General features: G+C 43.1%; 1 protein-coding gene across 2 annotated transcripts in view; it reads right to left on the bottom strand.

The window, feature by feature from the left end:
• Positions 1-27,529, bottom strand: part of LOC137344479 (plexin-A2-like) — a 394,264-nt gene that overhangs the window by 114,347 nt on the left and 252,388 nt on the right. For both annotated transcript variants that reach the window (XM_068007472.1, XM_068007473.1), the window contains exons 12-13: positions 19,528-19,624; positions 14,256-14,446 (exon numbers count right to left, since the gene is read on the bottom strand). In XM_068007472.1, the coding sequence (XP_067863573.1) occupies positions 14,256-14,446; positions 19,528-19,624 (288 nt within the window). The remainder of the gene's footprint in view (positions 1-14,255; positions 14,447-19,527; positions 19,625-27,529) is intronic.

Genomic DNA, 27,529 nt, shown 5'->3' with positions numbered 1-27,529 from the left:
TGCTCCCAATCCTCAGGCTTACTGCTTTTTCTGGCAACTTTATATGCCTCTTCCTTTGATTTAATACTATCATTAATTTCTCGTTAGCCACGGTTGGACCACTTTCCTGTTTTTTTTTGCCTGAAAAGGAATATATATTTGTTGCAAATTATGTATTAATTCTTTAAATGCTAGCCATTGCCTGTCTACCATTATATCTTTTAATGTAGTTCCCCAATCAGCCACAGCCAACTTGAGCCTCATACCTTCGTAGTTTACTTTGTTTAGATCTCATCAATGTCACACAATGTTTGTTATACAATGTTCCTGAACAGTGGGATTCACCCTCCCACACAACTTTCCCCAACTTGAATTACGCACGGCTGGCAAAAAAGCATCGGCCTCAAAATTGGATTCAGGCGAAAAACAGGCGCTGAAGTGTCAAATATGGTGTGCGGCGTGCACGCGCTCATTCGCTGCATGACGTATTGATTAGAGCGCCCTGTAGTCATCCAGGGCACCTGCTTGAAACGGGCGTTGGGCCCATTGCCTAGTTCCGGTCCCTTTCAGATACTGGATTGCGACTGACCACAGCATGCGCCAGTCCGTTTTCTCAGGCGAATAGCAGTCAAACCAGTGGTGTTTAAAGGGGCCGTTGGAGACTGTCACCAAAAACGTCAGCTTAAATAAAACATATTTACCTGAATATGGAACCAGAAGAAGTTCTTCTCCTGGCTCCATATTAAAATTGTGGGCCGCCCTCCTGATCTGACTCATGGTAGTTCCAGTGCCGGCGTTCCCAGTGCTGGCCGATTTTCATCTTCTTCGTGACTGCTTCTTGGGGTGTGACTGGCATCCCCAGCGCATCTGTCATGTCCTGATGATGCAAGAGGACCAATTTTGTATCGTTCTCTGGCTCTTCAGTTTCGGCGCACCAGCTCATAATTATGGCTAGGCTCGCACTCTAAACAGTGAACCAATTTTTAGGCCATACTCTCTGGAGCAATTCTGAAATATCGGTCAATCAAAAATCCAGCATTCCAAAATTGAAGGCTGCTTATAATCTCAAATTTTAAAAGCTCTTCTAGGTGCCAAAATCTATCAAACTTTTATCCCTGATGCCCTGGCTTCGAATGTAGAGATATTCTGTGGAATAATTAATAACTGTTCAATATTATGGAGATAGAGATGCAGCCTGAGAAGAATTAAGTGCTGTTTGAATGCCCTCAAGAGTTTCACATTTCAGCTACCAGAGAGCTATGTTAATACTGTAACCAAACATCTGATCTAAATGTGCACTAGACACAGTACAAAGAGGAGCCCAGTGTCACAAAGTTTATTCCCAAACGTGGAAATTGGGAGCTCGTTCCAAAGAATGGGACATTTCAGGGTTGAAATATCAGATTTTGCAAAATTGCTGTGTTCCTTCTACTAAAATAATTAATGGGATCACATTTAACAGATTAACTTACTATATTAGACATAATTTTTCCTATTAACATTTCTGCTTTGGCTATCATTCACCACAATGACATTTTTTCCCAAGCATTTTTTAAAAATAACTCTTCAGTGTAACATCACCAAAAACAAAATATTCACTTTGATCAGTTCATTAGGTATCTATCTATCTGGATCTAATAATATCTCTCACACACACACAAAATCATCCAGGCAGATTGTTCCATGGATATCGGGAACCCACTTTGGAAAATGCTTCAACAAAATCTTCTCCACATTCGAAGAAAGCCTGTATCCTAGTGTGAAAGAAGCACGCTAGCAATTTTTTTTCGCTAAGGAAAGGAAAAGAGCTGTGTGCAATTTTCAAAATAATGATGCTCTATGGAAGGTATATAAAATATTACACGGTATAGATAAGGTAAACCCAGAATACTACTTCAAGATAAGTTAGGCCAGGGGAAATATATTGTATGATCCTCCGAGGGAACAAGGTTAGCCTCTGATCAGTACAACTTACTAACAGCTTGGCCAAGATCAGCAAATCTGTGTGTGGGCAAATCACAGCTGCAAACTGTAAGTTACCACTCAGCAGTAATGCAATGTACTATACACTGCAGAGAAACAGCTAGGTTAATTCTAATTTCATAGTTTAAGTAATTCGAACTTAGGGGGTGATTTTAGGAGGTAATCGCATGTGCGTTGGGGGTGGGGGGCTCCGAAAATCGGGGAAATCCCGTTCGAGTTCGGAAGCCGGCTCCAATCCGCCGACTTCCGAGTTTCCCAGGGACCCACCTGTGTGCGTGCGGGCAACCCGAAAACGGAAGTCCCGCCGGCAATTAATGACAATTAAAGAGCCAGATGTACCTCATTGAGGTACTTAAGGCACTTTACCTGTGACAGATTAAGTAGTTAGAAAGATTTTTTAAAAAAAAACTTATCTGGGCGTGAAGGGCCGGATCAGGGAACAAGGAACAAAATAAATTAAATAAAAAACCATGGAAGGAAGTGAAAACACTAAACGAACCTACCTTTGCACGCTGCTCCAATGTCCGATGTCTCCCGCTCTGATGTCCCCTTCTTCACCCCCCCGATCTTCCCTCGATGTCCCCCTCTTCACCCCCCACCCTGATCTTCCCCTCTCTCCCCATAACTTCCAGCGCCAGATCTTCCATTCTACCACCCCCCCCGCCACCCCCGGGGTCTTCCGTTCCAGCGCTGGATGACGTTTCGCTCACTCTCTTTCTCCGTCCCCAATCTCCCGTTGCAGCTCCTGACGGCAGCCAGCCTGTCAATCAAGCTGGCTGCCGGGCATGAAACCCGGAGAGCACGTTAATCATCAATCAACATGCGATTGCGTCGGAAACGGTAAGTTTTGTTCATGCAGGTTTGCCACGCGCACCTTTCTCCTCCTGCTGCCAACCCGCCACCATTGTAAAATTGAGCCCTTACTGTCTTAAAATTATTTCCTGAAAGGGGGAAAACAGAAGAGGAGAAAAGGAAAATAAAGTCTCAGTGTAACTTAAAATTTTAGCAAGGGAACCAAACTTTTGAAACCCTATCAATTCATTAAAATGGATAATGCTGCTGATCAAAGCCACAGTATTAAAACTTTTATACTTTTTTTAAACTGCTCCTCCTTATTCAGTGCAATACTTGAGTCTTTTTCTTCAAGTGAGTGACAATTTTAGGAAGATATAGGATAAGATGAAGTTTGAGTCAGGCCTGACATGTATCTGCTGCTCAGTAACTCAGAGCAGTACATCATTCTGACAGATTACTTTAATGAGCTACAACGTTCAGTCAAATAAGCCAGAAAAAATCTCCACAGGTTCATTTGTGCTATTTAAAATATACCCCTCAGATGACATTGCTAATGGTTTAACAATACCAACGCTGAATTTATGCAGAGTTCTTTTGAGCTAGGAGTAAATTGCTGCTGAACGCAGCAGGAATGTCAGCAGTCCATCATACCACACACTGCTTCTCTCAGCTGTCAGCAAATTCTCACTTTATTTGTTATCACTGAAGAAACAACAAAACCTTAATGCTAGACAGCACCTATAGTTATTTGTTATTGTGCAAATATTCATAAGCCATGTTAATGGATAGTTGGAAAATACATTTTGTGAAGCCTTACTTGTCTCCTATCCAATGCTCTTAATGTTTTTCTTTGTAATTTTATTTTCATGGTTAAGTTTGTCTGACCCCCTGAACAGACACCGTCGCAGTCAACAAAGTACATGGACAGCCTCCACAGATACTCTCTCTGACCAGCTGCTGTAAATTGGACTGAACTGTCCAATTTTCCATTCCCCCTGTTGAGAGGCCCACTGCTCCCATTCAGCATTCCCTAGCTTGGCACAGCCCAGATCTGCAACTGAGCAGAATGGGACATCAAAGCTGTGCCCTCCCATTCCATGACAATTAGGCTCAGTTCTCTAAAGCCAGTGCCACTCTGCTGACCCATGTTTTTCTGCATCTTAAAAGGGGGAAATCTTAGTATCGTGAGCAAAATATCACTTATAGCTCATCCACTTTCGCCAATGTCCTGATGTGCAAAAAGTTAAGGGAGACTTTTAAAAAAAAATTTGTTCATGGGATGTAGGCATCGCTGGCAAGGCCAGCATTTATTGCCCATCCCTAATTGCCCTCAAGAAGGTGGCGGTGAGCTGCCTTCTTGAACCGCTGCAGTCCGTGTGGTGAAGGTTCTCCCACAGTGTTGTTAGGTAGGGAGTTCCAGGATTTTGACCCAGCGGCGATGAAGGAACGGCGATATATTTCCAAGTCGGGATGGTGTGTGACTTGGAGGGGAACGTGCAGGTGGTGTTGTTCCCATGTGCCTGCTGCTCTTGTCCTTCTAGGTGGTGGGTTTGGGAGGTGCTGTCGCAGAAGCCTTGGTGAGTTGCTGCAGTGCATCCTGTGGATGGTATACACTGGAGCCACTGTGCACCAGTGGTGAAGGGAGTGAATGTTTAGGGTGGTGGATGGGGTGCCAATCAAGCAGCTGCCTTGTCCTGGATGGTGTCGAGCTTCTTGAGTATTGCTGGAGCTGCACTCACCCAAGCTAGTGGAGAGTATTCCATCACACTCCTGACTTGTGCCTTGTAGATGGTGGAAAGGCTTTGGGGAGTCAGGAGGTGAGTCACTCGTTTAATGTCAAGGGGAGGTGGTTAGACTCTCTCTTGTTGGAGATGGTCATTGCCTGGCACTTGTCTGGTGCAAATGTTACTTGCCACTTATCAGCCCAAGCCTGGATGTTGTCCATGTCTTGCTGCATGCGGGCTCGGACTGCTTCATTATCTAAGGGGGTGCGAATGGAACTGAACACTGTGCAATCATCAGTGAACATCCCCATTTCTGACCTTATGATGGAGGGAAGGTCATTGATGAAGCAGCTGAGGATGGTTGGGCCTAGGACACTGCCCTGAGGAACTCCTGCAGCAATGTCCTGGGGCTGAGATGATTGGTTTCCAAAAACCACTACAATATTATTCTTCTGATACGCCTCCAGCACAACCAACCAGGCTTTCGGTAGTGATGTATTTGCTCACTGTTTATAAATGGTTTCTGCTAGGATTTTTTAGGGAAGGGTCTAGGAACTGATCACAAGGAAGGGAAGGAAAACTCTGGAGGTAGGATCTTACAGCAGGAGGCGGCCATTCAGCCCATCATGCCTGTGCCGGCACTTTGAAAGAGCTGTCCAATTTAGTCCCACGCCCCAGCTTTTTCCCCATAACCCTGTAAATTAGGTAAAAGGAACTGAAGCCGCACAACACACTTACTGGAGCTCAATAGTCCTCATTCTAGCTGAATAAAAATAGAAATTTAGTTTTAAAAAATAATTAATTTTTGTTGTTCTAGATTTTATTCTGAGCAGCAAATTTACTGCTTAGCTGGCAAAGTTAAAACATTTGTCCTGTTCCTGTTCTATAGCTGAAGGGTGGAATAGGGTATTTGGAGGTGTGGAACCTTTTTTTCTAGTTCTGAAAAAGTGAGCAGGGGCTAGACTAGACTTTGGCCTTTTATCTTTTTGCTCCCCCTGAAAAAAAGCATCTTCCCAGCATGGAAAGATTCTGGCCACGTGTTGCAGAATTCAAAGGATAGTTGCAACAAAGAGATTTCACTTGTGATAACGCAACCAGAATTCTTACCTTTTTACTGGCAGTGTTTGTATTTCTGGCTTAATCACCATCAGAACACTGCCAGTGAATACTTTAATCTGCCAGTAATGGGAATGCACTAAATCCAAGTATGCAGATTATTGCAGACAATGATCTCTTAACACCTGCTGACAGCAAAATCCAGGCTGAGCTACATGAAAAAAATTCAGTGGGAAACTGCGGACTTCTCACTTGTAAAGAAGAGACTTTAATAGCTTAAGTTTTTATTTCCTTGACTTATTGGTTCTTTCTGACTGGTCGAATAAATTCTGTGTTTCAGTTATTCACTGAATATCTTCTATACACCATAGTATTGGGGTAAGCCTGGTCTTCGGCTGATTTGAAGAATATTGCTCATGTAGAAATATTCTTTCTAATGGTCCAACACAGGGATAAACATGATAATGCAGCCACAAGGGCTATAAAAGTTCAGTAAGTTTTACCTTTCATCAGAACACAGAAGAGAGCTCTTTCTGTGAGCAGCGGGAGATGTCTATTGTGCTGTTTTTAATATAAAGTCTCTTATTTTCTGAGTGACTGGGGCTTTCTTCATTGGAGATCATCACTGACAAATGTATCTGTGTGGAACTCTACTGGAACATCCTTTATGTTGGGTTCTTTATTCCCACTCCCTTTCAATATTATCATTTTATTAAAATCATTCTTGTAGACGTTAGGTAGCGAAAAAAAACAGTTTGTACTGTGCAAAGCATAGGCAAATTCAGAACTCAGTTAAAAGTCAGATGCACCACAGAAGTGACAGAAACGTTACTTTTATCTGTCAGTACATCATCTCGCCTTTCTACATTTTGTCACCAAGAGAAGACAAGGTCGGCAGTATCCACATTCACACTGTTGGAATAACATTACTACTTGTCAACTCACGAGATTGAGTGTCTGAATTTAGAGAAAAAACAGAAAACTACTAAAAATTCTTAAAATAAGCAAAAATGGATATGTGTGTGTAGCTTGCTGCCAAAACAAGGAAAGGGTAGACAACTGAAGGATGATGCACGAGACCAAGTCTCTCAATCTTCCAACCTGGGCTCAACTTGACAAGACCTGGTAATCCATGGATATCACTGATAGGGTTTTCTATTATCAATTTATTTCTGTTTAGAAGCTTCAGGCTCTGATGTTATTGCGACATTCCATCACAGTGATCATAGAATCATAGAAAGGTTACAGCACAGAAGGAGGCCATTCGGCCCATCTAGTCAGTGCAGGCTCTATATGCAAGAGCAATCCACCTAGTCCCACACCCCCGCCCTATCCCCATAGCCCTGCAATTTTTTTTCCTTTCAAGTACTCATCCAGTTCTCTTTTGAAAGTCATGATAGAATCTGCCTCCATCACCACCCACCACCAGGCAGTGCACTCCAGATCCTAACCACTCGCTGCGTAAAAAAATTATTCCTCATGTCACCCTTGGGTCTTTTGCCAATCACCTTAAAACTATGTCCTCTGGTTCTTGACCCTTCGGCCAATGGGAACAGTTTCTCTCCATCTATTCTATCTGGACCCTTCATGATTTTAAATACCTCTATCAAATCTCCTCTCAAACATCTCTATTCCAAAATCTTCTCTGTTCCAAATTACAATCCATGATGATGAGCCTTTTTACTTCTTAAAATAAATAAAGCTCAAGAAAATAAATATAATGGAAACATCACCACAATCTGACCGCACAAAGACAGTGGGCCAAGGCACATGCTAATTAAATTTCCTGCAATGTTCTGTGGGTTAATTTTTAAAAAAAAACTTATTATTGAATAACAGAAGTAACATATTGTTGGACAGGGACAAAAGTCTGCAAAAACAGACTGTAGGAATTCCCATCTTCCCCCATAACAATGGCCATCTTGGTGCACGGCTGGATAGTTCAGTAATCTCCTGTTTTAGAGACTGAGGCTCATTTTGTTTTTGGTTTTTCTAACCTCCTGCCTCAATCAACATGACAGGAGTGCATCTCGAGGCTTTGTATTTTTTTACACCTCTTTTTATTATTTCTCCCAGTCTGATTTCACAAATCACTTGCAAATGAACCAGACATTTTACATTCACAGCTGAAATATCCTTTTACTGTCCTCCCCTTGGCACTCCCAAATAATTTTGTGGCAGTTAATCAAAAAAAATACACCCTCCCTTTATTTTTTGGTCAGTCTATATTCCAGAACTAAGTGTAAGCAATGCTGTTAGCTCTTCTTGTCTCAAAGGTAGGTAGGAAAAGATAGTGTGCTAATTCTCAATGAAAAATGCACCATATTAAAAACGTGGCAGAAAAATTATTTGAAAAAGCATCGACAGTTCACCTTACAAACAGAACGCTTTGCCAAGTGCTTCTGAAGTGGAAAAAAAAGTCTCCTAATATTGCAACTGTTCTCCACATGTCATAACATCTTGCCTTCTTTAGACTAGTTTAATTGCTTCACTGTGGTCAGACTTCCCAGTAATGATAGTCGGGTGATGGTTAAGCATGGTATCCAGAGCACCGCACTTAGTTGCAGAATATTGTTATAATCAAATGCTTGAAATAGTTGTGCCCCACCAGCAACCATTTTTAGTTGAAAATCTTGCTGCAAAAAGTGATCACACAGATAGGGAGGAGGCAGAATATCACAAATGCATGTGGAGAAAAATAGTAGCTGGACAATGTCGAATTTTTCCACGACAGTTTTATGCATTTGGGTTACTTGGTGCAAAATCTGGATTGGAAGCAAATAACTGAAGTCAGACATTAAAGGAATATTCCAAGGAAAACTAACAGAAAACATGTTGTGTACTGCAACATACAGTCACTGAGCGTTTCTTAATAATTCTTTGTTTCCACTGACCTCGTCTTCTTATAAATTAGTATTTTCTTCCCTCCCTCAGGTATCCGAGTCAGTGCTGTCAATTTGCTGAAAGATGATGCCGATTGATACTGCAGCACACAACACTATATCCCCACTATTCTGACTCCCATGTTACGCCTGGTCCTTCATTATAATAAAATAAGATGATTAGTGTAACTGGATTGTCAGCTGTGTGGGCAGCATTTCATCAAAATTAGATTTTATCAGAATGAAGGACAAAGAGGACTCCTGAACGCTGTTATATCATCCAAGGATGCTGGAATGTAATAAAAATGAGGGTTTGAAGATGGCTTATAGCGCCTGATCACTCCTTAACCAACATGTTCCTAGAAAAGAGAAGGCTGAGGGGTGACCTGATAGAGATGTTTAACATAATGAAAGGATTTGATAGGGTAGACATGGAGAAAATGTTTCCACTTGTGGGGGAGTCCAAAAGTAGAGATCATAATATAAAATAGTCACTAATAAATCCAATAAGGAATTCAGGAGAAACTTCCTTACCCAAACTAGTAAGAGTGTGGAACGCGCTCCCACAAGGAGTAGTTGAGGCAAAGAGCATAATGCATTTAAGAGGAAGCTAGATAAGCACATGAGGGAGCAAGGACTAGAAGGGTATCCTTATAGGGTTAGATGAAGGAGGGAGGGAGGAGGCTCATGTGGAGCATAAACACTGGCATAGACCAGTTGGGCCAAATGGCCTGTTTCTGTGCTGTAGTTTTGATGCAACTCAAATGTAGCTCCTGTTAACATCTTGCTTAGTGTCAAAAGATATAAAATATTCCAGCTTTGGTTCAATAGTATTTTGCTGAATATTTTTTTTAATTCGCCGTGAATTTATACTAACAAACACTTTCCTTCTAGACCACCTGCAGCCCATTGTCACTGAGAAGGAGTGCTTACACCCACCTGGGAAGGAATGCTCACATCCACCAGGAGAACACTGATCTGGAGCAGCAGCAGTGGTGGTGGCAGTTTGTAATTTTTAAATGGAAATCCTTTGATAACAGAGCTCTGCACAGCAATACTGCCTCTCATCAAAGCCTTCATTTTCTTTCAGGCAATCTTATTAATGACTGGCATAATATCATAATTTGAAACAACACCCTTGTTAAGTTGTAATACCGACCTAAACATAATAACTAGGCAGATACAATACTGGCAAACGGAGCTGTAACAAGCAATACCAACACAGCAGGTAAAGTGCCGAGGGGAAAGCTACAAAAGGCGAGCTGTATGATGCTTTTACAGGTTATTAAAAAAATAAACATTGTTAGGGAGTGAGCTCAAGACTGTAATGCACTCACTAAGTTACTGGGCAATGTTCTTTCTCTTTATATCATCTCCTGATCCTCTGGAATGCATTACTGTCCTATCATTTCAAGTCATTCTTAATTTTGTATCAAATATTTTTCTTTGGTCCATTGTAATTCTGATAGTAGCTCATACTATAGAATGACTTGTTACGAAGCTGTACAGGAGGAGGAAAAACAAATCAATACCTGGCCCTCTTTTGTTAAAAAAAGAATTGCCCAAAGAATCAGAGATATCCGCCTTGTATCACAGGCTGCTCAGAGCTAAGATGCTTTGATACTTTTGTTCAGCAGCTAATTAAAAATTGAAACTTAACTGTTTTCTGCCAACCACAAAGATATGTTTGAATGTAATTTTTATTTTGTCTAATAAACTCTATCCATTTTCTCTCACTCACACTTAAATACACATATGCAAAGTCTCATTCACCACACAAAGAGCCAGCACTAAAAATGGATTGGTTTGTGCCTTCCTAAAGACCTGTTGGTTCATAATTTAGGTAAGTGTCAATAGCAGGGTTAACAGGGGTTGTTAGACAACCACAACAATGGGTTTTAGGGTGTTTAGTTTTATTTTGTGAGCAACAAATAAAATCTGTCACTGAACGTTCAGTGCAGTGAATACAAATCTTCTAATTTACTTTACAATTATTCTTCCAGTGATCAAACAGCCAACACACTTCTAAATTGATACTGAAAGACTGAGTAAATCTCCTATTAAAACATGACCATTTGTTCTTGTCATTTGAATGCAGCATTTTTTGGAACAATTTAATGGGTTCATTTTTATACTTAATAACTGGGAACTGTCTGTGTCAATCTTCTTTCATTATTGAACACTAAATCCAACAGCAGCATATACTGATGAGCACTCTAACGCCATATATTTTTTTCAGTCTTTTTTAAATGCATTGTAAACGTACATGACAATCAATGTTTTAGTGTGCATTTTATTGATGAAGATTAACTTGCCCTAAATGCTTCTATCTTGGCTATCTTCCACATAAACTGTACATATGATTTTTTAGGTACTATAATAATTTGGGGTTTGTACTAAAAATGAGAAAAACACTGACAGAGATAGTCAGTTATAGCTATACACAGGCTCCCTCAATTAATCAAAAATAAGTGATTAATTGATTTGTAGAGAACACCTCTCCATAGCAGTGAGTTATTGGTGTTCTTTCACAAGTATAAAAGACCCATAACTCAGGAGGGTCACAGGTGAAATTGAGTAATGGCTGCCTTTTGCTTGATTGAAAGAACACCTACACTTTACTGGTGAGCTAGCTTGCTTTACACTACAGAAGAGAGCAATCCTATACTCATAGTACAGCTTTCTAAACTAATTTTCCACAAGGTATATAGCTGATAACTCTTAAACGTTAATTCCCACACAAGTTGTGTTACACGTTGATACATGTGTGTAAATTGTACTTGAGACAAGTGTGTCAATCTCAAGCACTGGTGCATGAAAGGACAGCAGGATGCCAAACAACCTATATTTTTCACGGGTGCCAGGGTGAGACAGGGTAAAGCATACTCTTTATCCCAGGGACTAACTCCAGTTTATACATTTACTGAAACATTTATGAATCACTAGGGTTTTTTTTTAATCTCCCTCCTCACCTTCAGTCACTTTGCCATGATGACCACCAAAACTTGTTTAACTACCACTGTGCTTAAAATAAGTGGGAGTGAGACTTTGAACCTTATAAATCCCTTGGTTAAATTTTTGCATAGTTGAATTGCAAAGTACACTTGCATCATCCAATAATGCTATACGTTTAGTTGCCACACGTGATTTGATATGTAACCTGTATTAACTGTATATAGGATTTATCTTCAAAATTTATTGAAAAGAATTTCCTGGTAAAAAGCAGTTAGTGGAGTTTAACAACTGCTTGTGAAAATCACACGGTGACAACAGCGAAAAATTCAACTTAATTATAAAAAAGCATATATCGGATTTCAATAGCCTTTTTACATTGCAAGGACATCTGAAATTCTTGTAAGTCTCCATTATCTAAGGTTCTCCCCACTTACCAGAGATCCATAAGAAAAATACAAAAAGCTCAAGCTTGACAAATGATTCAACCTGAAAATTTAAAATCACTTTCACTCTCAGATGCTGACTAACCTGCTGTGTACATCCAGCAATTGGACTTTAGTTCATTTTAGGTTTATTTCGCAAGTGTAGACGAAAATCAATTGCCGATTGCCATTAAGTAAATCTTTTCAATGAGTGAAAAAATGATGGCAAGTAGTGCAATAACTGCCGCGGGACAACATTCTATTCATTCTTCAAACGTCTTTGGGAAAAAATGCAGTTAAGTATATTTCCGAAGACTAACTTCAACAGTTGGGTGGCAGCTGGGAAGTGAGAAGCTCCAGACAGTAGATTGATGACGCATTGTGCGCTATAGTTATTTTGCGTATCTAACAAGAAAGTTATTTTCAACAACATGACAAGGTGACAATGAACATAACGTCAAAGCTCATGGAATAAAGAAATTGTACATGACAGAAAATTAAATTGACTAATCATATTTTTGAGCTGCCTCATATGGTTACAGCAATGACATCACTTTATCTGTTCATTTGAACCCTGTTGTACAGAAGCCTGCCATTATTCAGTAACTAAATCTGACATTTGTATTGGCTGAAAAATGTAATAAGCAGTGGCTCACTCTTTGTGACACTGCATATCTAGCACCTTTTGCCCTTGCTGTGTTGCATTTGTGAAGTAGTTGTAGCACTATTTGCACATCTGTGTAAACATGGAGGAAGCCCGGCCAATTACCCACGCTGGAGGGAGAAGGAGACTACATGAACTATGAGCATGCACTCAAAATGGATGCACAGAGGCAACCCTGCTGTACTTAATTTTCTAATGATTGAGAAAGATAAATGAGCGTTTTAAGAAGTGGTAAATGATGCAATCATTTCCTAACCTGACCAGCACATGCAAAGGGGATTCAATAATAATAATCCCCTGGTTTGGTTATATGAAGTAGTCTAACTTTCTACGAAATTTGGAGCAGCAATTGTTGTAGGCAAGTTTGCACATACTGCATCATGCACTGTGTACGTGCCTGTGCCCATGTAATACATGCCTGCCCCCATGTAGTACTGCACCAAGTTTCAGAGGAATACAGAGTACCCAGTGTTTGTGGCATGTGTAACTGATAGCAGTCAAATACAGAACTATTCCATTCCACCTCATGAGAGGTACTGGACTCTGGGACACTGCTCAAGCTGTTGGACTGGAGCAACACAACGTTACTTCACTGATGAGCCACCATCTTGGTTTGGTTTTGATGGCAACGCCAAGAAAAATAAAATTCCTGTCTGGTTACTGGCACCAACAAAACAGTAGCTCACTATCTTTTGGTGAATAAGGCCTGCTTATGACAATTTATTGTTCAAATAATTGATGGAATGTATTCTATTATAAAAACAGCAAGCAAACACATGAAGGCAAATGGTAGTGAGAGGGATAACAAAGATACATGCAGAATCCATTTTATACATATTTTAGAACTGTTGCAGCTTTGATGACAAGCACAATTACAAAATTGTGATCTTCAGTGCTTTTTTGTTGTTCAAAGAAAATGGTAATGTTTTTGTGTGTTGAAGGATGCTTCAAACTGATTTAAATATTAAGGTTACAGCTTCGATAACACACCATGAGCAATCATGTTATTTCAACAAGATTGTGAATCTATTTACAACAAAGCCTGGAAAGATTAGAGATTGTACAGAAGATCTCCTAAATTGAGCAGGCCTGTATTATTGCAGTAAAATGCTTGAGATTTTAGCATTGCAAGAGCTAGCAGAAAGAACTTTGGCTCATTATCTTGTCTGAGGCTTAGCTTATCCTCAATTTAGAGCTTTCTGCCCCGTGGAGTTAGCATTAGGGACTAATAAACTCAGCCAACTTACAACTATAAGCCAGCCCATACACCTCTGAAGAACAATCACATTTTGTAAAGCTAACGCAGCACACAAACCTGCTGTAATGCTGAAGCCATAATAAAAATTATTTTGTTGACATTAACATTTTGGGTAGACAAATAAGCAAACTAGAGGGCCTGCTAAAAAAATGTAATAGTGTTTTTGTGAGGGGTCGATTAAAATGGCTGGCCTGCATGTGATAACTCAGTCACCTTGTGTAAGATTCCTAATGCTACACTTACATAATGAGCCAATCAATTTGGACTAATTAGGTTTTCCACTTTGAACAGGGATTAATTAAAGTTTGTGCACTAGAGCAGAATAGATGGGACCAATGAACGCAAGAGTTCACAACTGCCTTATCAAACAAGGTTAGTGTGCATGTAAACCAATATGTGGCTAATACTGGTAGACAATGTTTTGGTTGGACCTCTGCATTATTTTGTTATAACTGAACTAGCAACTGTTAACAAAGTGGCTGCCACAGCACAGCATAGAGCAGGAGAAAATAATCTACTCATTGATTTTTTTTTTACCTCTGTAATATGAGGATTGGTGCACTTCACGTTTTTGCTGGACAGGTCCAACCACTGAGAAGAAAGAATGGGACAGTGCTGCCTCAGGGTACATCTCCCTTCACCGCTACACCAGCCACACTCGAACTTCTGGTTTGCTTTTAGACAAAGGCCACAGCTCTCTCTCAGTGCATCGCACTTGTACAGGTGAACTGGAACCAGAGGAAATAAAAAAAATAGCAATATACAGTTTTAAAGGTGCATATCTTATTAATTTCAACTTTTAACACCCAAACCACAAATTATAATGTTTATTTTGTTGTTTTTCTAATCAAGATTTCAAATCAGGTTGAAGTGAAAAGGTTGGATATTAAGTTTTGCCTCCCAAAACTGTTACACACCATTGAAGGAAAACTAATTCCAATCAGAACTAGAGATACTGTATTCCAACATATTGTGTGGTATGGCAAGCACCAATGTAGGCAGAGCTGGATTAAGAATTCTTGGGGCCCTGAGCACCAAGAACATTTGAGGTTCCTCCACACAACCCACCCCCTCCAGTCCATTAAAAGACAAACATGTAGCAAAATACACAAAGAAATAAGCCCGTAGAATGTTCACACACATTAATAATAAAGCAAATCACACCACAATATATTACATTTAAACTAAGCTAGAGCTTGTATGTGGTTTCTCTACATGATGGTGTCATCAGGGGCTATATATTTGGTTGGGCACCTGGGCACAGGACTGGTAGGCCCGTGCGTTAATCTGCCCCGAATGTAGGATGTGGTAAATAAATCAGGATAAGTATTAGGACCAGAGCTCCCTTTATTTCAGTTTAAGATATAGATAGGTGGCATAAAATAAAATCAGCATTCAAGAAATGCTGGTACAGTGACATTGTTCAGGTGGGGAGCATCTTCATGCTGAGAAAGATGTTATGACACTGAAGATGCACTACAAGAAAACTGCTATGATCATTACTCTTCCTTACACATACCAGCTGCCACTATATTTCCAAAGCTATTTAAGCATTGATAACTTAAACTTTTAGGACCCACTAAAACCCCAACATTTTTCATTCCCATTAATTAACAAAAGCTTCTATTTAATGTGTGAAATAATTACATTTACTTTTATACCTTCTAAATAAACAAATACCGCAATGGAAAAATGTGACTTCATAAAAATTCAAGACAGCATCCAGTGACGCGTTACAATCTTTGGTAGCAACAACTTGCATTTAAATATTAGCTTTAATGTATGAAAACAACAAGTCACAAAAGCATAAAAGGAAAAAACAACAGACATCGAGCTAAAGAAGGAAAGGTGAAGAGAGCTGACCAGAAGCATCAAGAGGTAGGTTTTGAGGAGAGAGGGGGAAGGGTTTGGGGAGGCAATTCCAGAGAGTGGGAACTAGGCTGCTGGAGGCACAGCCACTAATCTTGGGGGCAGGGAGGGAAACACACAGGGAACCATGTGAGATGAATGGAGAGTTCCAGGGTTTTGGGGAAGTTGGGGGGGGGTGGTGTTATAGGACTGGAGGAGGTTATCGAGATAAGGAGGGCTGAGGCCATGGAGAAATTTAAATATAAAAATTAGAATTTTAAATTCGAGGCATTGGGGGTGGGGGATCAGGGACAAATGTTGGTCAGCAAGAACAGGGGTGATGGGTGAGTGGAACTTGGTGTGGGATATAATGTGGGAAGCACAATTTTGGATGAGCTGAAGTTTATGAAGGGGGGAGGTTAGGAGGTCAGCCAGAAGAGCACTGGCAGAATTGAGTCTGGAGGTAACAAAAGGTACATATGAAGACTTCAATGGGTGTTGGGCTGAGGTAGAAGTGGAGGCAGGCGATGTTATAGAGGTGGAAGGAGGCACTCTTTGCGATGGAGAAGGGTCACCTCAGGGTCAAAAAGGACACTGAAGTTGCGAACAATCTGGTTCAACCTGACTGACCTTGGAGGGGGAACGAATCGGTAGTGAGAATAGAGTTTGTGGTGGGGTCAACCATGATGGTTCCTGTCGTCTTAATGTTTCGCCGGAAAAAGTTATAGTTTATCCAAGACTGGATGTCACAGAAGCCATGAAGGGGTCAAGAAAGCTGGTGGAGAGATAGGGTGTAGAATGTAGAAATTAGCCCTTGTCTGTGAAATATGTTATCATAGGGCAGCAAGTGATGATGAAAAGGAGGGTGTCAAGGAAGGATCCTTGGGGGATTCTGTGGCAGTGTGAGGGTAGGAAGAGAAGTCATTGCTAGAGATGCTCTGGCTATGATTGGATAGATAAAAGGGCAGTCCCACTGGGCTGGATGACAGAGGAGAGGTGTGGAATAGGTGTGGTCAATTGCATCAAAGGCTGCAGAAAAATTGGGGAGGACGAGGAGGGATAATGCACCATCGTCAGAGTCACAGAGAATGTTCCTCATGACTTTGGTTAAAGCTGTATTGATGCTGTGCGAGGGGGGGAAGCTTGTTTGGAGGGATTCAAACAATTTTGGAATAGAAGAGCATGGATCTGAGAGGCAACAACATGTTCAAGTATCTTGGAGATGAAAGGGATGTTAGATGGGGCAGTAGTTAGTGAGGACAGAAGGGTTGAGGGTGGGTTTCTTGAGGTGGCGGCTGATAACAGCAGTTTTGAAAGGGAGGGGAGATAGAACCATTTCCTGAGGAGATAGAACCATTTACAATATCAGCTAGCATGGAAACCAGGGAGGAAAGTTGGGTGGTAAGTTCAGTGGGAATGGGGTTGAGGAGCAGGAGATAGTTCGCATGGATAAGATGAGCTTGGAGAGAGCATGAAGGGAGATGGCAGAGAAAATTAAGAGAAAGATAGGCATTGAGGGGAAATGGGGAAAGACTTAGCATAGTTGGCAAAGGGAAAGGTCAGAAGCAGCAGTTACAGCTAAATGGATGATCTGTCTATGAGCTCCTCATTTTTCCCATCAGAGGTGAGGTTGGACGGGGCAGGGAAAAGGGGTTAAAGGAGGTGGTTGGTCATAAAGGAAAACAGCCTGGGGTGATGTTTGCCCTCCAGGATGATCATAGAGTAGTGGGTGATTTTGGCAGAAGAGAGTGAGGCCTGGTAGAGTTTGATATGGTCAAACCAGATCTGGATAGATGGCTAAGCAAGCTGTATGCCAGGCATGGTAAAATTTGCACCCCTTGGACTTCAGGGAACAAAGACGAGGGCCGTATTAGGGGGGATAATAGGGATGGAAGATGGCTCATGGTCACGAAATCAACAGGGCTGACTTTTTTGTCTCCTCTCATTATCCACCAGAAAATGTAGCTGGAGCTATGTATCCACAAGAACCAGCCTCTATTGGTCAGTTTGATACACAGGACATCCACGTTTTCATCTCCAATGTCTACTGACTGAAGCTCATCGTGAACAGTCTCTTCTACAAAAGCAAAAAATCATGTTGTTCGTCGACATGGTATTTGAACTACCAAACTCAATCTTTGAGCCCTGGTGGTATATCCCCCTTTGCCAAGCAGCAGCAATAGGTAACTGAATGCCTGCTGGCAGTATTTATTTACTGATATTGCCATGCAGTAAAACTGATTACCAAGGTTGTCATTGGTAGGAATATTGGTCAGTGTCAGGGTATTCAGAAAGAACTTATTTACAACATCACTACACACATTGATGGCCTTCCAAGAATTAGCAGCATTTGCTTATAAATCATCTTGAGTACAAACATTACATAATTCTGTTTTAAAAAGCAAGAATTATGACATCCTTTGAAGTTAGGAATGTATTAGAGTCTTCCAACCAATTGCCTTAGTAAAATAAAAACAGTAACATCAATTGATTTCACATGAGTTTTTAGAATAAATAGAACAATTGTGAAGCAAAACACACCTTTTTTATATAATAAATGGATACTCTGCTCATAAGCAGTAAGCTTAATCAGTCCTTTCAGACAGTGAAAACCTATCTAAATAGAGGGAAGCCAGTAAAATGGCATGTAACAGCGATGTGTTATAGAAATGTCATGGGGAAACAGCAGGATTCTGTTATGGGTGTGGTGTGAGGCCTGTTTAGTAACTCAGTGAAATGTAAAACATCTGTAGTGATGTTACTAATGGAGATCGCAAACCTTCTCTATTCAACCAAGGCTTTTGTTTAAAATCTGTATTGTAAGCTAAATATATGGAAAACCTAGCTTAGACTTTTCTTTTCATATGGTCTTTCTAAAACCCACATTTCGCAAAATGCAGAGACTACAAATAGAAGGTAATTTGTTTTTGGCAGTCATACTTTTAAAAAAAACTTAACCGAGACTGTTTTCTATTTTTCTATTTACAATCCTTGCATTCAAAAATATTGTGCGCTCAAATACTGCATCAGTTTACCAGAATTCTGGGTCAGTCAACTCTTTTTAATCTGTAGAAAGTGGGTTAAAGGTATGGATGACTGTTTAAGCAAACAAAAAATGGGTGTTGTGCCAATTGTAATTATAACTTGGTCAGTATAAAGTAAGATCAACAAAACATTCATAGTTGGAGGTGGACTTTTCTACATCAACAAACTCAAGATGAAGCCTGTAGCAGTATACTTCATGCTTGGTGGCACCATAACATAAACCTCATCACGGCACTGAGGCCAAAAATGCAGCCTAATAACGGATCAGAGTTAGTCGTTTCTAATTAGCTGATAGAGACACTGCCCAAAAACAACAAAGGAATTTTATTGGCATAGAGAAACAAAAATTTAAGAGATAAATTTGGCAGCAAGACAAACTGCTGCACTCCTACATGCCTTCTAGTGCCCAGTGTTGAGTTGCAATGTCAGAGGCTTAAGGACAAGTCATCTATGTGCCTCCTCGGTCACAGAATAGTTCACAATGCATGGGGAGGCAATTTAATTTAAAGGAAGCAAGAAGAATGCAATTGAAAGTAATGGTCATAATTAGGTGAGAGTTACTTTCTAGCATATTTGGGGCCCTTGTATTTCATGAACACGTTTTTGAAGAAGCTGGGGTGGGGGGGGGGGTTGGCGGGAGAACAAAAGCTTTTGATCTGTGACTTGAGATTATTTTATGAAAAATACTAAAGAAGAATAAATGTGCATCAGTCCACAATACAGTAAGCAACCCAAGAAAAAAAAACACTGCGCAGGTAACAGGCTCGTAACGCACACCCTCCAAAAATGAGTCAACCTCCATAGATGGAGTCATGGCTGATAGGGTTAAGAAATATAGGTTGAAGCAGATCTTTGATCCCAGAAAGTCGGCTGAACAGTTAGAAAGGGTGTGTGCTAATACTGGTTGTACTAATACCTTTGATGTCTGCTGGGTTGTCAATGATGAAGTTACCATTCCACACCACTGAGAATTCGATGGGCAAGTCACTAATATCCATTCGGTCATAGTGGTACTAAAATAAGAGTTGAGAGAAACGCACACACATAAGTTAAATGCTTGATTAACAACATGTCACAGTTGCCAAAATATTACATTTCTAACATTCTAAATATCACTTTAAACCAAATATGCTGGTGTGGAGGATGTTAGAGTACACTAGCATCACAGCAAAGTGCTCCTTGTTTCTAGTATATTGTTTTACTCTGCCCAAAGTCTTTCTTCTGCAAGGAAAATACCTACTTTTTCACATTTCAATTACTAAGAGCTAGAAAGAGAACGGATAGTAACTGAACTTCCGCTTAGTCCTTAAATTTAAAATAGTCCATCTAATAACATATTGCTCTCAAGCAGAACCAGGCTCTGTTTTAACCATGATTGAGATTTAAACTAGCCTGCCCTCTGGAGGTGACTTTTAGCAGTTCTACGCTGGAATCCATCTTGTGGCAAAGCAGTTCGTATCCAAACCCACCATGCCAAATAGTCCTGCCCTGTAAAAATGCTCCTCATTTGATTAATCAGAGATCAGCTTCATTGATAGTCATGGCGATAGAGTCTGTAGCCCAGATTTTGGTCCCTTGCAGCTGAAGAAAGAGGCATGGTGAGGTGACAAGCAGCTTTGTGGTCAGAAAGGAGAATATTGAGTATTTTAAGAATTTACAATTACACAATACCAGCTTGACAGTTGAGGGTCAACAGCAAAAAGTTGAACATTTGAGTCTCAGGGCCTGCCTGTTTCTCAAACCTCTGTCACTTTTCACATTGGAATTTGTTGTCATCACTTCAGATGTTTACTTTATTCATTCTGAAGGTTTTTTTTGTTACTACTGCCTTGAATTATATAGTCTATTTCAGACATTCTGCAGAAATCTGGCATGATCCTTTTCACAGTATGTAGGTATTGACAAGATAGTCACTATCATAAAGATATAGACTTGATTTGATATATAGAATTAATGTCAATAGTCATACCTTTACTGACTCTGCTCCTAAGATTAGCCGACCCACCACAGACGAGAAATCAAACCTGGAATCTTTCTCATCTGTGTGGCTCAGCCACTCTCAGTGAATTATTGGGGAAACTTGCTGACTGCATCTTTAAAACAAAGTCACATCTAATAAAACAAAAAAAATGCACAGAGACACTGTTATCCACCTCTTATTTATTTGTGAGAAAGTTCTCCAATAATTTAGTCATGTATATCTTATTCAGGCACTAACTTATGGACCATATTTAAGTCAGGGTGGCAGCCTCAGAAGAATGATCCTAACCCAGTCCTTACTCAGTTTGTATTGAGTATGTGTGACTCATACTGAATTCAGTTCAGCTGCAAATGTCCTGAAGGCTGACAGTAGCTGATAACAGACTTTGGTTTCTCTTATTATTGCCTTCAGTGCCCCTGCCACCCTTTGAACGACACAGACAGATATGGCGCATCTAGTTAAATCCAAGATAAGGATTCTATTTCAGAAGCAGCCATGTCAGTGCCCCAATATAATTACACACCTCTCTGCCATTGTAATAACTGATGAAGTGGCCTTCTGTTCTTTGAACGCCTGCTTTGTACAAGTGTAAAGCTTTAGACCTTCCAGGCTAGGACTTTTCGAAGAATACTGCTTGTCAGTCCAGGCCACCAGCTGCTTGCAGTGCATGCAGGTCAAAGACCACTTAACAGACTCTGAAGCTCATATGGACTGCCACTTACGATCAGCTATCTTAAAAAAAAAAGCTTGCACACAAATTTCTTATTCTGTACACTCCTAGTAACTGTACTTTTCAGGCTTATTTTGAGGTACCTTAAGCTGCTATATTGTAGTGTGCATGTGTTTCTTGGTATGTAGAATAGTTTATGTTAAACGTTTTTAGAAGTTTACAATCCATGTATGATGATGATGATGATGATGATGATGATGATGATGATGATGATGATGATAGCCACCTCTCCATCATGTCCCTCAACCATCTCTGTGCTGTCAGATTGCCTGTCAAATGTCGGTGGAGGAAGTTTTGACACATCCATGACTTCACAATTGTGAAGAGAAAAGCAATGAATTTCAGCCCATTGCATAAACTCTGCTCCCTTGCCACAGATTCTATCCCCCCTCACTGGCCACTCACTCAGTCTGGACCAAACTGTATAAAACATTGGCATCCTGTTTCACTAGGAACTGACCTTCAAACCTTGCACCCAATCTATCATCAAGACCACTCACTTTCACCTCTGCAACACTGCCTGTCTTTGCCCCAACCTCAGCGCCCTTGCTGCGGAAATTCTTACTTACGCCTCTAGACTCAAATTCTCCAAGGTCCTCCTTGCTGGCCTATCATCATCTACCATGTTGAACTTTAAGTTGTCCAAAACTCAGCCTTCCATATTCTGTGCCATACCAATTCCTCCTCACCCCTGCCCTTACCCATGTAGTGGGCAGTGCATTAAATTTAAAATCCTCGTCCTCATCTCGAATGGCCTTACCCCATCGTATCTCTGCATTCTCCTGTGGCCTTGTAACCCCCCCTTTCCCCCATATCCTTTGGTCCACAGATTCTGTTTCTCTGCGCATCCTGCTCCCCCTTCATCCCACCATTGGTAGCAGAACTTCACTGCCTCAGCCCTACTCTGGAGCAATCCCTCTGTCTTTCTACTTCGCTCCCCAAAGTTTGTGTCACCTGGTTCAATTCTCCTACGATGGCATGCTATCCGTTTCTTTAGCTATCATGTTTTGTTTCTTTCTCTCCCCTAAATTGTCGTGGGACATTTCCCATAAAAGTAATATACAAATGCAAGCTGTTGTTGGCTGATCAGTCATAAGTACAGAGGTGAGAGTAACTGCCCTTGACATCAAGGCAGCATTTGACCGAGTGTGGCACCAAGGAGCCCTAGTAAAATTGAAGTCAATGGGAATCAGGGGGAAAACTCTCCAGTGGCTGGAGTCATACCTAGCACTAAGGAAGATGCTAGTGGTTGTTGGAGGCCAATCATCTCAGCCCCAGGACATTGCTGCAGGAGTTCCTCAGGGCAGTGCCCTAGGCCCAACCATCTTCAGCTGCTTCATCAATGACCTTCCCTCCATCATAAAGGTCAGAAATGGGGCTGTTCACTGATGATTGCACGGTGTTCAGCTCCATTCGCAACCCCTCAGATAATGAAGCAGTCCACGCCCGCATGCAGCAAGACATGGACAACATCCAGGCTTGGGCTGATAAGTGGCAAGTAACATTCGCGCCAGACAAGTGCCAGGCAATGACCATCTCCAACAAGAGAGAATCTAACCACCTCCCCTTGACATTCAACGGCATTGCCATTGCCGAATACCCCACCATCAACATCCTGGGGGTCACCATTGACCAAAAACTTAACTGGACCAGCCATATAAATACTGTAGCTACAAGAGCAGGTCAGAGGCTGGGTATTCTGCGGCAAGTGACTCACCTCCTGACTCCCCAAAGCCTTTCCACCATACAACAAGGCACAAGTCAGGAGTGTGATGGAATACTCTCCACTTGCGTGGATGAGTGCAGCTCCAACAACACTCAAGAAGCTCGACACCATCCAGGACAAAGCAGCCCGCTTGATTGGTACCCCATCACCACCCGAAAAATTCACTCCCTCCACCACTGGCGCACAGTGGCTGCAGTGTGTACCATCTACAGGATGCACTGCAGCAACTCGCCAAGGCTTCTTCGACAGCACCTCCCAAACCCACAACCTCTACCACCTAGAAGGACAAGAGCAGCAGGCACATGGGAACAACACTATCTGCACGTTCCCCTCCAAGTCACATACCATCCTGACTTGGAAATATATCGCCGTTCCTTCATCGTCGCTGGGTCAAAATCCTGGAACTCCCTTCCTAACAGCACTGTGGGAGAACCTTCACCACACGGACTGCAGTGGTTCAAGAAGGCAGCTCACCACCACCTTCTCAAGGGCAATTAGGAATGGGCAATAAATGCCGGCCTCGCCAGCGACGCCCACATCCCATGAACGAGTAAAAAACAAAGTGATCACACCAGCACAAACAGATGAAACAGCAATCATATCCACTAACATCACTGATGAAAAGAAAATGCCCAGTAAAAACCAAACCTGGCCCCCTATATTAGAGGTGGAGGCGGGATGGCAGCAGGGGGGTGATTGGGCGCGTGGGTAACCCGCCCAATTAAAATTGTCTGTTTTCCACGCGATCACGATTCAACTGGTGCCACTTAACGTGGCTTCCGGGTTTGCCGTCCGAAAGCTGCGCAGCGGGCGGATTGTGCACCAGCATCGCAGGCTGTCAGCTGGAAGAGCTCTATTTAAAAGGGTAGTCCTCCAATGGCTTTTCCTGGAGCAAACACCCACACACCACAATGGAGCAGCACAGGGGCAAGGCTGCTCCAAGATTCAACGATGCCTCACTCCAGGTGCTACTGATGGGGTGAGGAGGAGGGATCTGTTTATCCAGCGGACGGGAGGAAGAAGGCCTGGCTCGAGGTGGCAGAGGAGGTCACCAGCAGCAGAAACATATCCTGCACCTGGATACAGTGCAGGAAGCGCTTCAATGGCCTAGCTAGGTCAGCCAAAGTGAATACACTTACTGATTCTCTTACATTCCATCTTCCACATCACCGCCCCCATCCCCCAACTCATTCTGCACTGCCAATACTACTCTATCACGTCACTCCTCACACCCACTTAAGGCTCATCCTCAACTCACGTGTATTTCCTCAGCACTTCCTCACCTCCCTATTAATCACCCCACCACTACCACTCAACCCAATCCTCATACAATCGCATGGCTCTGTCTCATACTCACCCTCTCATGCATCTCTTTCACGGTCAGCCACACCAAAACCAATGTATTCATCTGTTGGCCACTTCACCATCACTCACTCACACGTCTGTATTTTCTCCCCTAATAGAAGAGAGCTCAGAATGCACAGGAGGGTGAGGACCGGAGGGGGCGCCACAACAAATAGTCATCCTCAAAGAGGGGGAGCAGGAGGCGCTGGAGCTCAGCTGAACCCTCGAGTGCCTGTCTGTCGGGGACGCCGAGACTGGCACCCGACAAACGTCTGGTGACATAACTTTAACATTCATCACACACAATATGAACAGATGTTAACATGCCTTGTCATCTTCAGCACCTCAGTATGCTCATCGCAACATGACACATCTGTGATGTTGTTTAATATTGCTTTCTCTTCTCTTATAGGGCCTTCAGCGATCGCTGTGACGGCAGAGGGCGATTCCTGAGGACCTGCCGGCCTCTGAGGGTGCACTATCACATTGAGCGAGCCATCCAACAGCGCAGATACTCACGCCTCGGTGGGTCCTAGTCCTCAGTTAATTGGGTTGGCACCTGGTGAGTTACCACACGTGAGCACGAGCAGACACTGGTGGCAGGGGCAGCTTCGGAGAGTCCGCGTTGGTGGGAGCACTCCTCTCCAGGCTCTGCTCAGCTGGACGCAGATGCTGAACCCTGGGGGCCATCCTTTAAAAGGAGAATGATCGAGGGGCAGCAGCACATTTGCGAGGTGCTGGAACAGGTGCCACGCGCACTCTCCACAATAGCGCAGAGGATGGAGGAGTCCAACTCCTGCATGAGTGGAATGGTGGCGCAGGTATGGGAGGGAATCTCTGAGATAGTGTCACAGGTATGGGAGCAGCTCTCAGATACTCACAGGTAAGTGCGGGAATGTCTGCGATGGAGAGAAGGCTAGCCTCCATTGAGCTTCAAGCACGGCCCACAAATGAATCCATTCAGGGCCTGACAACGGCCGTTCGGACTCACAGGCGCCAAAACCCAGAGGGCGTCGGCCCAAAGCATCTAACTGGTCAGGGCATGAACAAGAGCAACCAGCCACTACCTCTGCTGCAGCCACAGGGGATGCACCACGTAGAAGTAGTCAGAAGGGGTGGAAGGGGCGGGTCTGGTGTTGGTGCTGCTCTTTCCAGGTGGTGCGAGGATTGAACACTTCACACTTTCTGATGTTAGGAGAACCGTTCACATATCAGTGACTCCCTGGACTCACGAGCAGCCAGCTGAGCCGCTGCTCTGCCCCAGGATCCTCCTGCTCCTGCTCCTCCTCCTCAATGTGGATGGCAGATGTGGATGGGGCCTCCTCAAGCAGCACTCCTCTCTGTTGTGCCATGTCACACGACTATAATGCATCCCACTGTGTCTGGTGCGTATTGAAGCGCTCCCCCAGAAAGATCAAGGCACCTAAATTGCATCTCGAGCAGCCCGATAGAATGCTCAAATGTGGATCTGGTGGCGATGTGGCTGTCGTTATATCGACGCTGTTGCTTGGTGATGGGGTTCCTCGGAGGTGTCGTGAGCCATGTGTGCAGGAGGTATCCCTTGTCCCTGAGGAGCCAGCCCTTAAGGGTGTTCGATGCGTGGAAGAGGGGTGGGATGTTGGATTCCCGGAGGATGAAGGAATTGTGGCAGCTGTCAGGGAATCTGGCGCACATGTGAAGGAATCTTTTGCGGTGGTCACAAACAAGTTGAGTATTGATGGAGTGGTACCCCTTCCTGTTGACAAACAGTCCTGGCTCGTGTGGAGGTGCTCGCATTGCGATATGGGTGCAGTCGATTGCACCCTGCACCCGTGGGAAGAGAGCCACAGAGCAGAATTCCACGGCACTCTCCGTCTGGCTGAGGTCGTCCAAGGGGAAGTTGACGTAGCGCGAGGCCCTGCAGAACAAACAGCCGGTGACCTGCCTTATGCACTTGCGTGCAGACAGCCGAGAGACTCCGGCAATGTCCCTGGTGGCACCCTGGAATGATCCAGAGGCGAAGAAGTTGAGGGCAGTGGTGACTTTGAAAGCGACAGGTAAGGGGATGCTGCTCAGCTCAGCCAGGAGCAGCTCAGCGTGAAGGAGGCTGCAGATGTCTGCGACTACCTGGCAACTGACTCTGAGCCTCCGTATGCACTGCTCCTCAAAGGTCCAGGAAGCTGAGCCTCGGGCTGTAGACCCTATGGCGAAGGTAGTGCCTCCTGCAACGTCGCTCTCTCTGTTGTTGCCCTCTGTGCTCTTGTGCAGGTGGCTGTGGCGCAGCACTGTGTTGTAGAGCTCCAAATAGCGGAGGTGGATGTTGTGCCTGGCGAGGCTGGTGACGTTGCTCGTTCTCAGATGTAGTGGTGAATTTTTTTTATTCGTTCATGGGATGTGGGCGTCACTGGCAAGGCCAGCATTTATTGCCCATCCCTAATTGCCCTTGAGAAGGTGGTGGTGAGCCGCCTTCTTGAACCACTGCAGTCCGTGTGGTGAAGGTTCTCCCATAGTGCCGTTAGGTAGGGAGTTCCAGGATTTTAACCCAGCAACAATGAAGGAGCGGCGATATATTTCCAAGTCGGGATGGTGTGCAACTTGGAGGGGAACATGCAGGTGGTGTTGTTCCCATGTGCCTGCTGCCCTTGTCCTCCTAGGTGGTAGAGGTTGCGGGTTTGGGAGGTGCTGTCGAAGAAGCTTTGGTACACACTGCAGTCACTGTGCGCCAGTGGTAAAGGGAGTGCATGTTTAGGGTGGTGGATAGGGTGCCAATCAAGCGGGCTGCTTTGTCCTGGATGGTGTCGAGCTTCTTGAATGTTGTTGGAGCTGCACTCATCCAGGCAAGTGGAGAGTATTCCATCACACTCCTGACTTGTGCCTTGTAGATGGTGGAAAGGCTTTGGGGAGTCAGGAGGTGAGTCACTCGCCATAGAATACCCAGCCTCTGACCTGCTTTTGTAGCCACAGTATTTATGTGGCTGATCCAGTTAAGTTTCTGATCAATGGTGACCCCCAGGATGTTGATGGTGGGGGATTCGGCGATGGTAATGCCGTTGAATGTCAAGGGGAGGTGGTTAGACTCTCTCTTGTTGGAGATTATCATTGGTAAGTAACATTCGCACCAGACAAGTGCCAAGCACTTATCAGCCCAAGCCTGGGTG

The sequence above is a fragment of the Heptranchias perlo genome, chromosome 27 (genome assembly GCF_035084215.1).
Source record: "Heptranchias perlo isolate sHepPer1 chromosome 27, sHepPer1.hap1, whole genome shotgun sequence".
Classification (NCBI taxonomy): domain Eukaryota; kingdom Metazoa; phylum Chordata; class Chondrichthyes; order Hexanchiformes; family Hexanchidae; genus Heptranchias; species Heptranchias perlo.
Note: the sequence above shows the minus strand (reverse complement) of the source record. Positions and strands in the feature narration are given on the sequence as shown.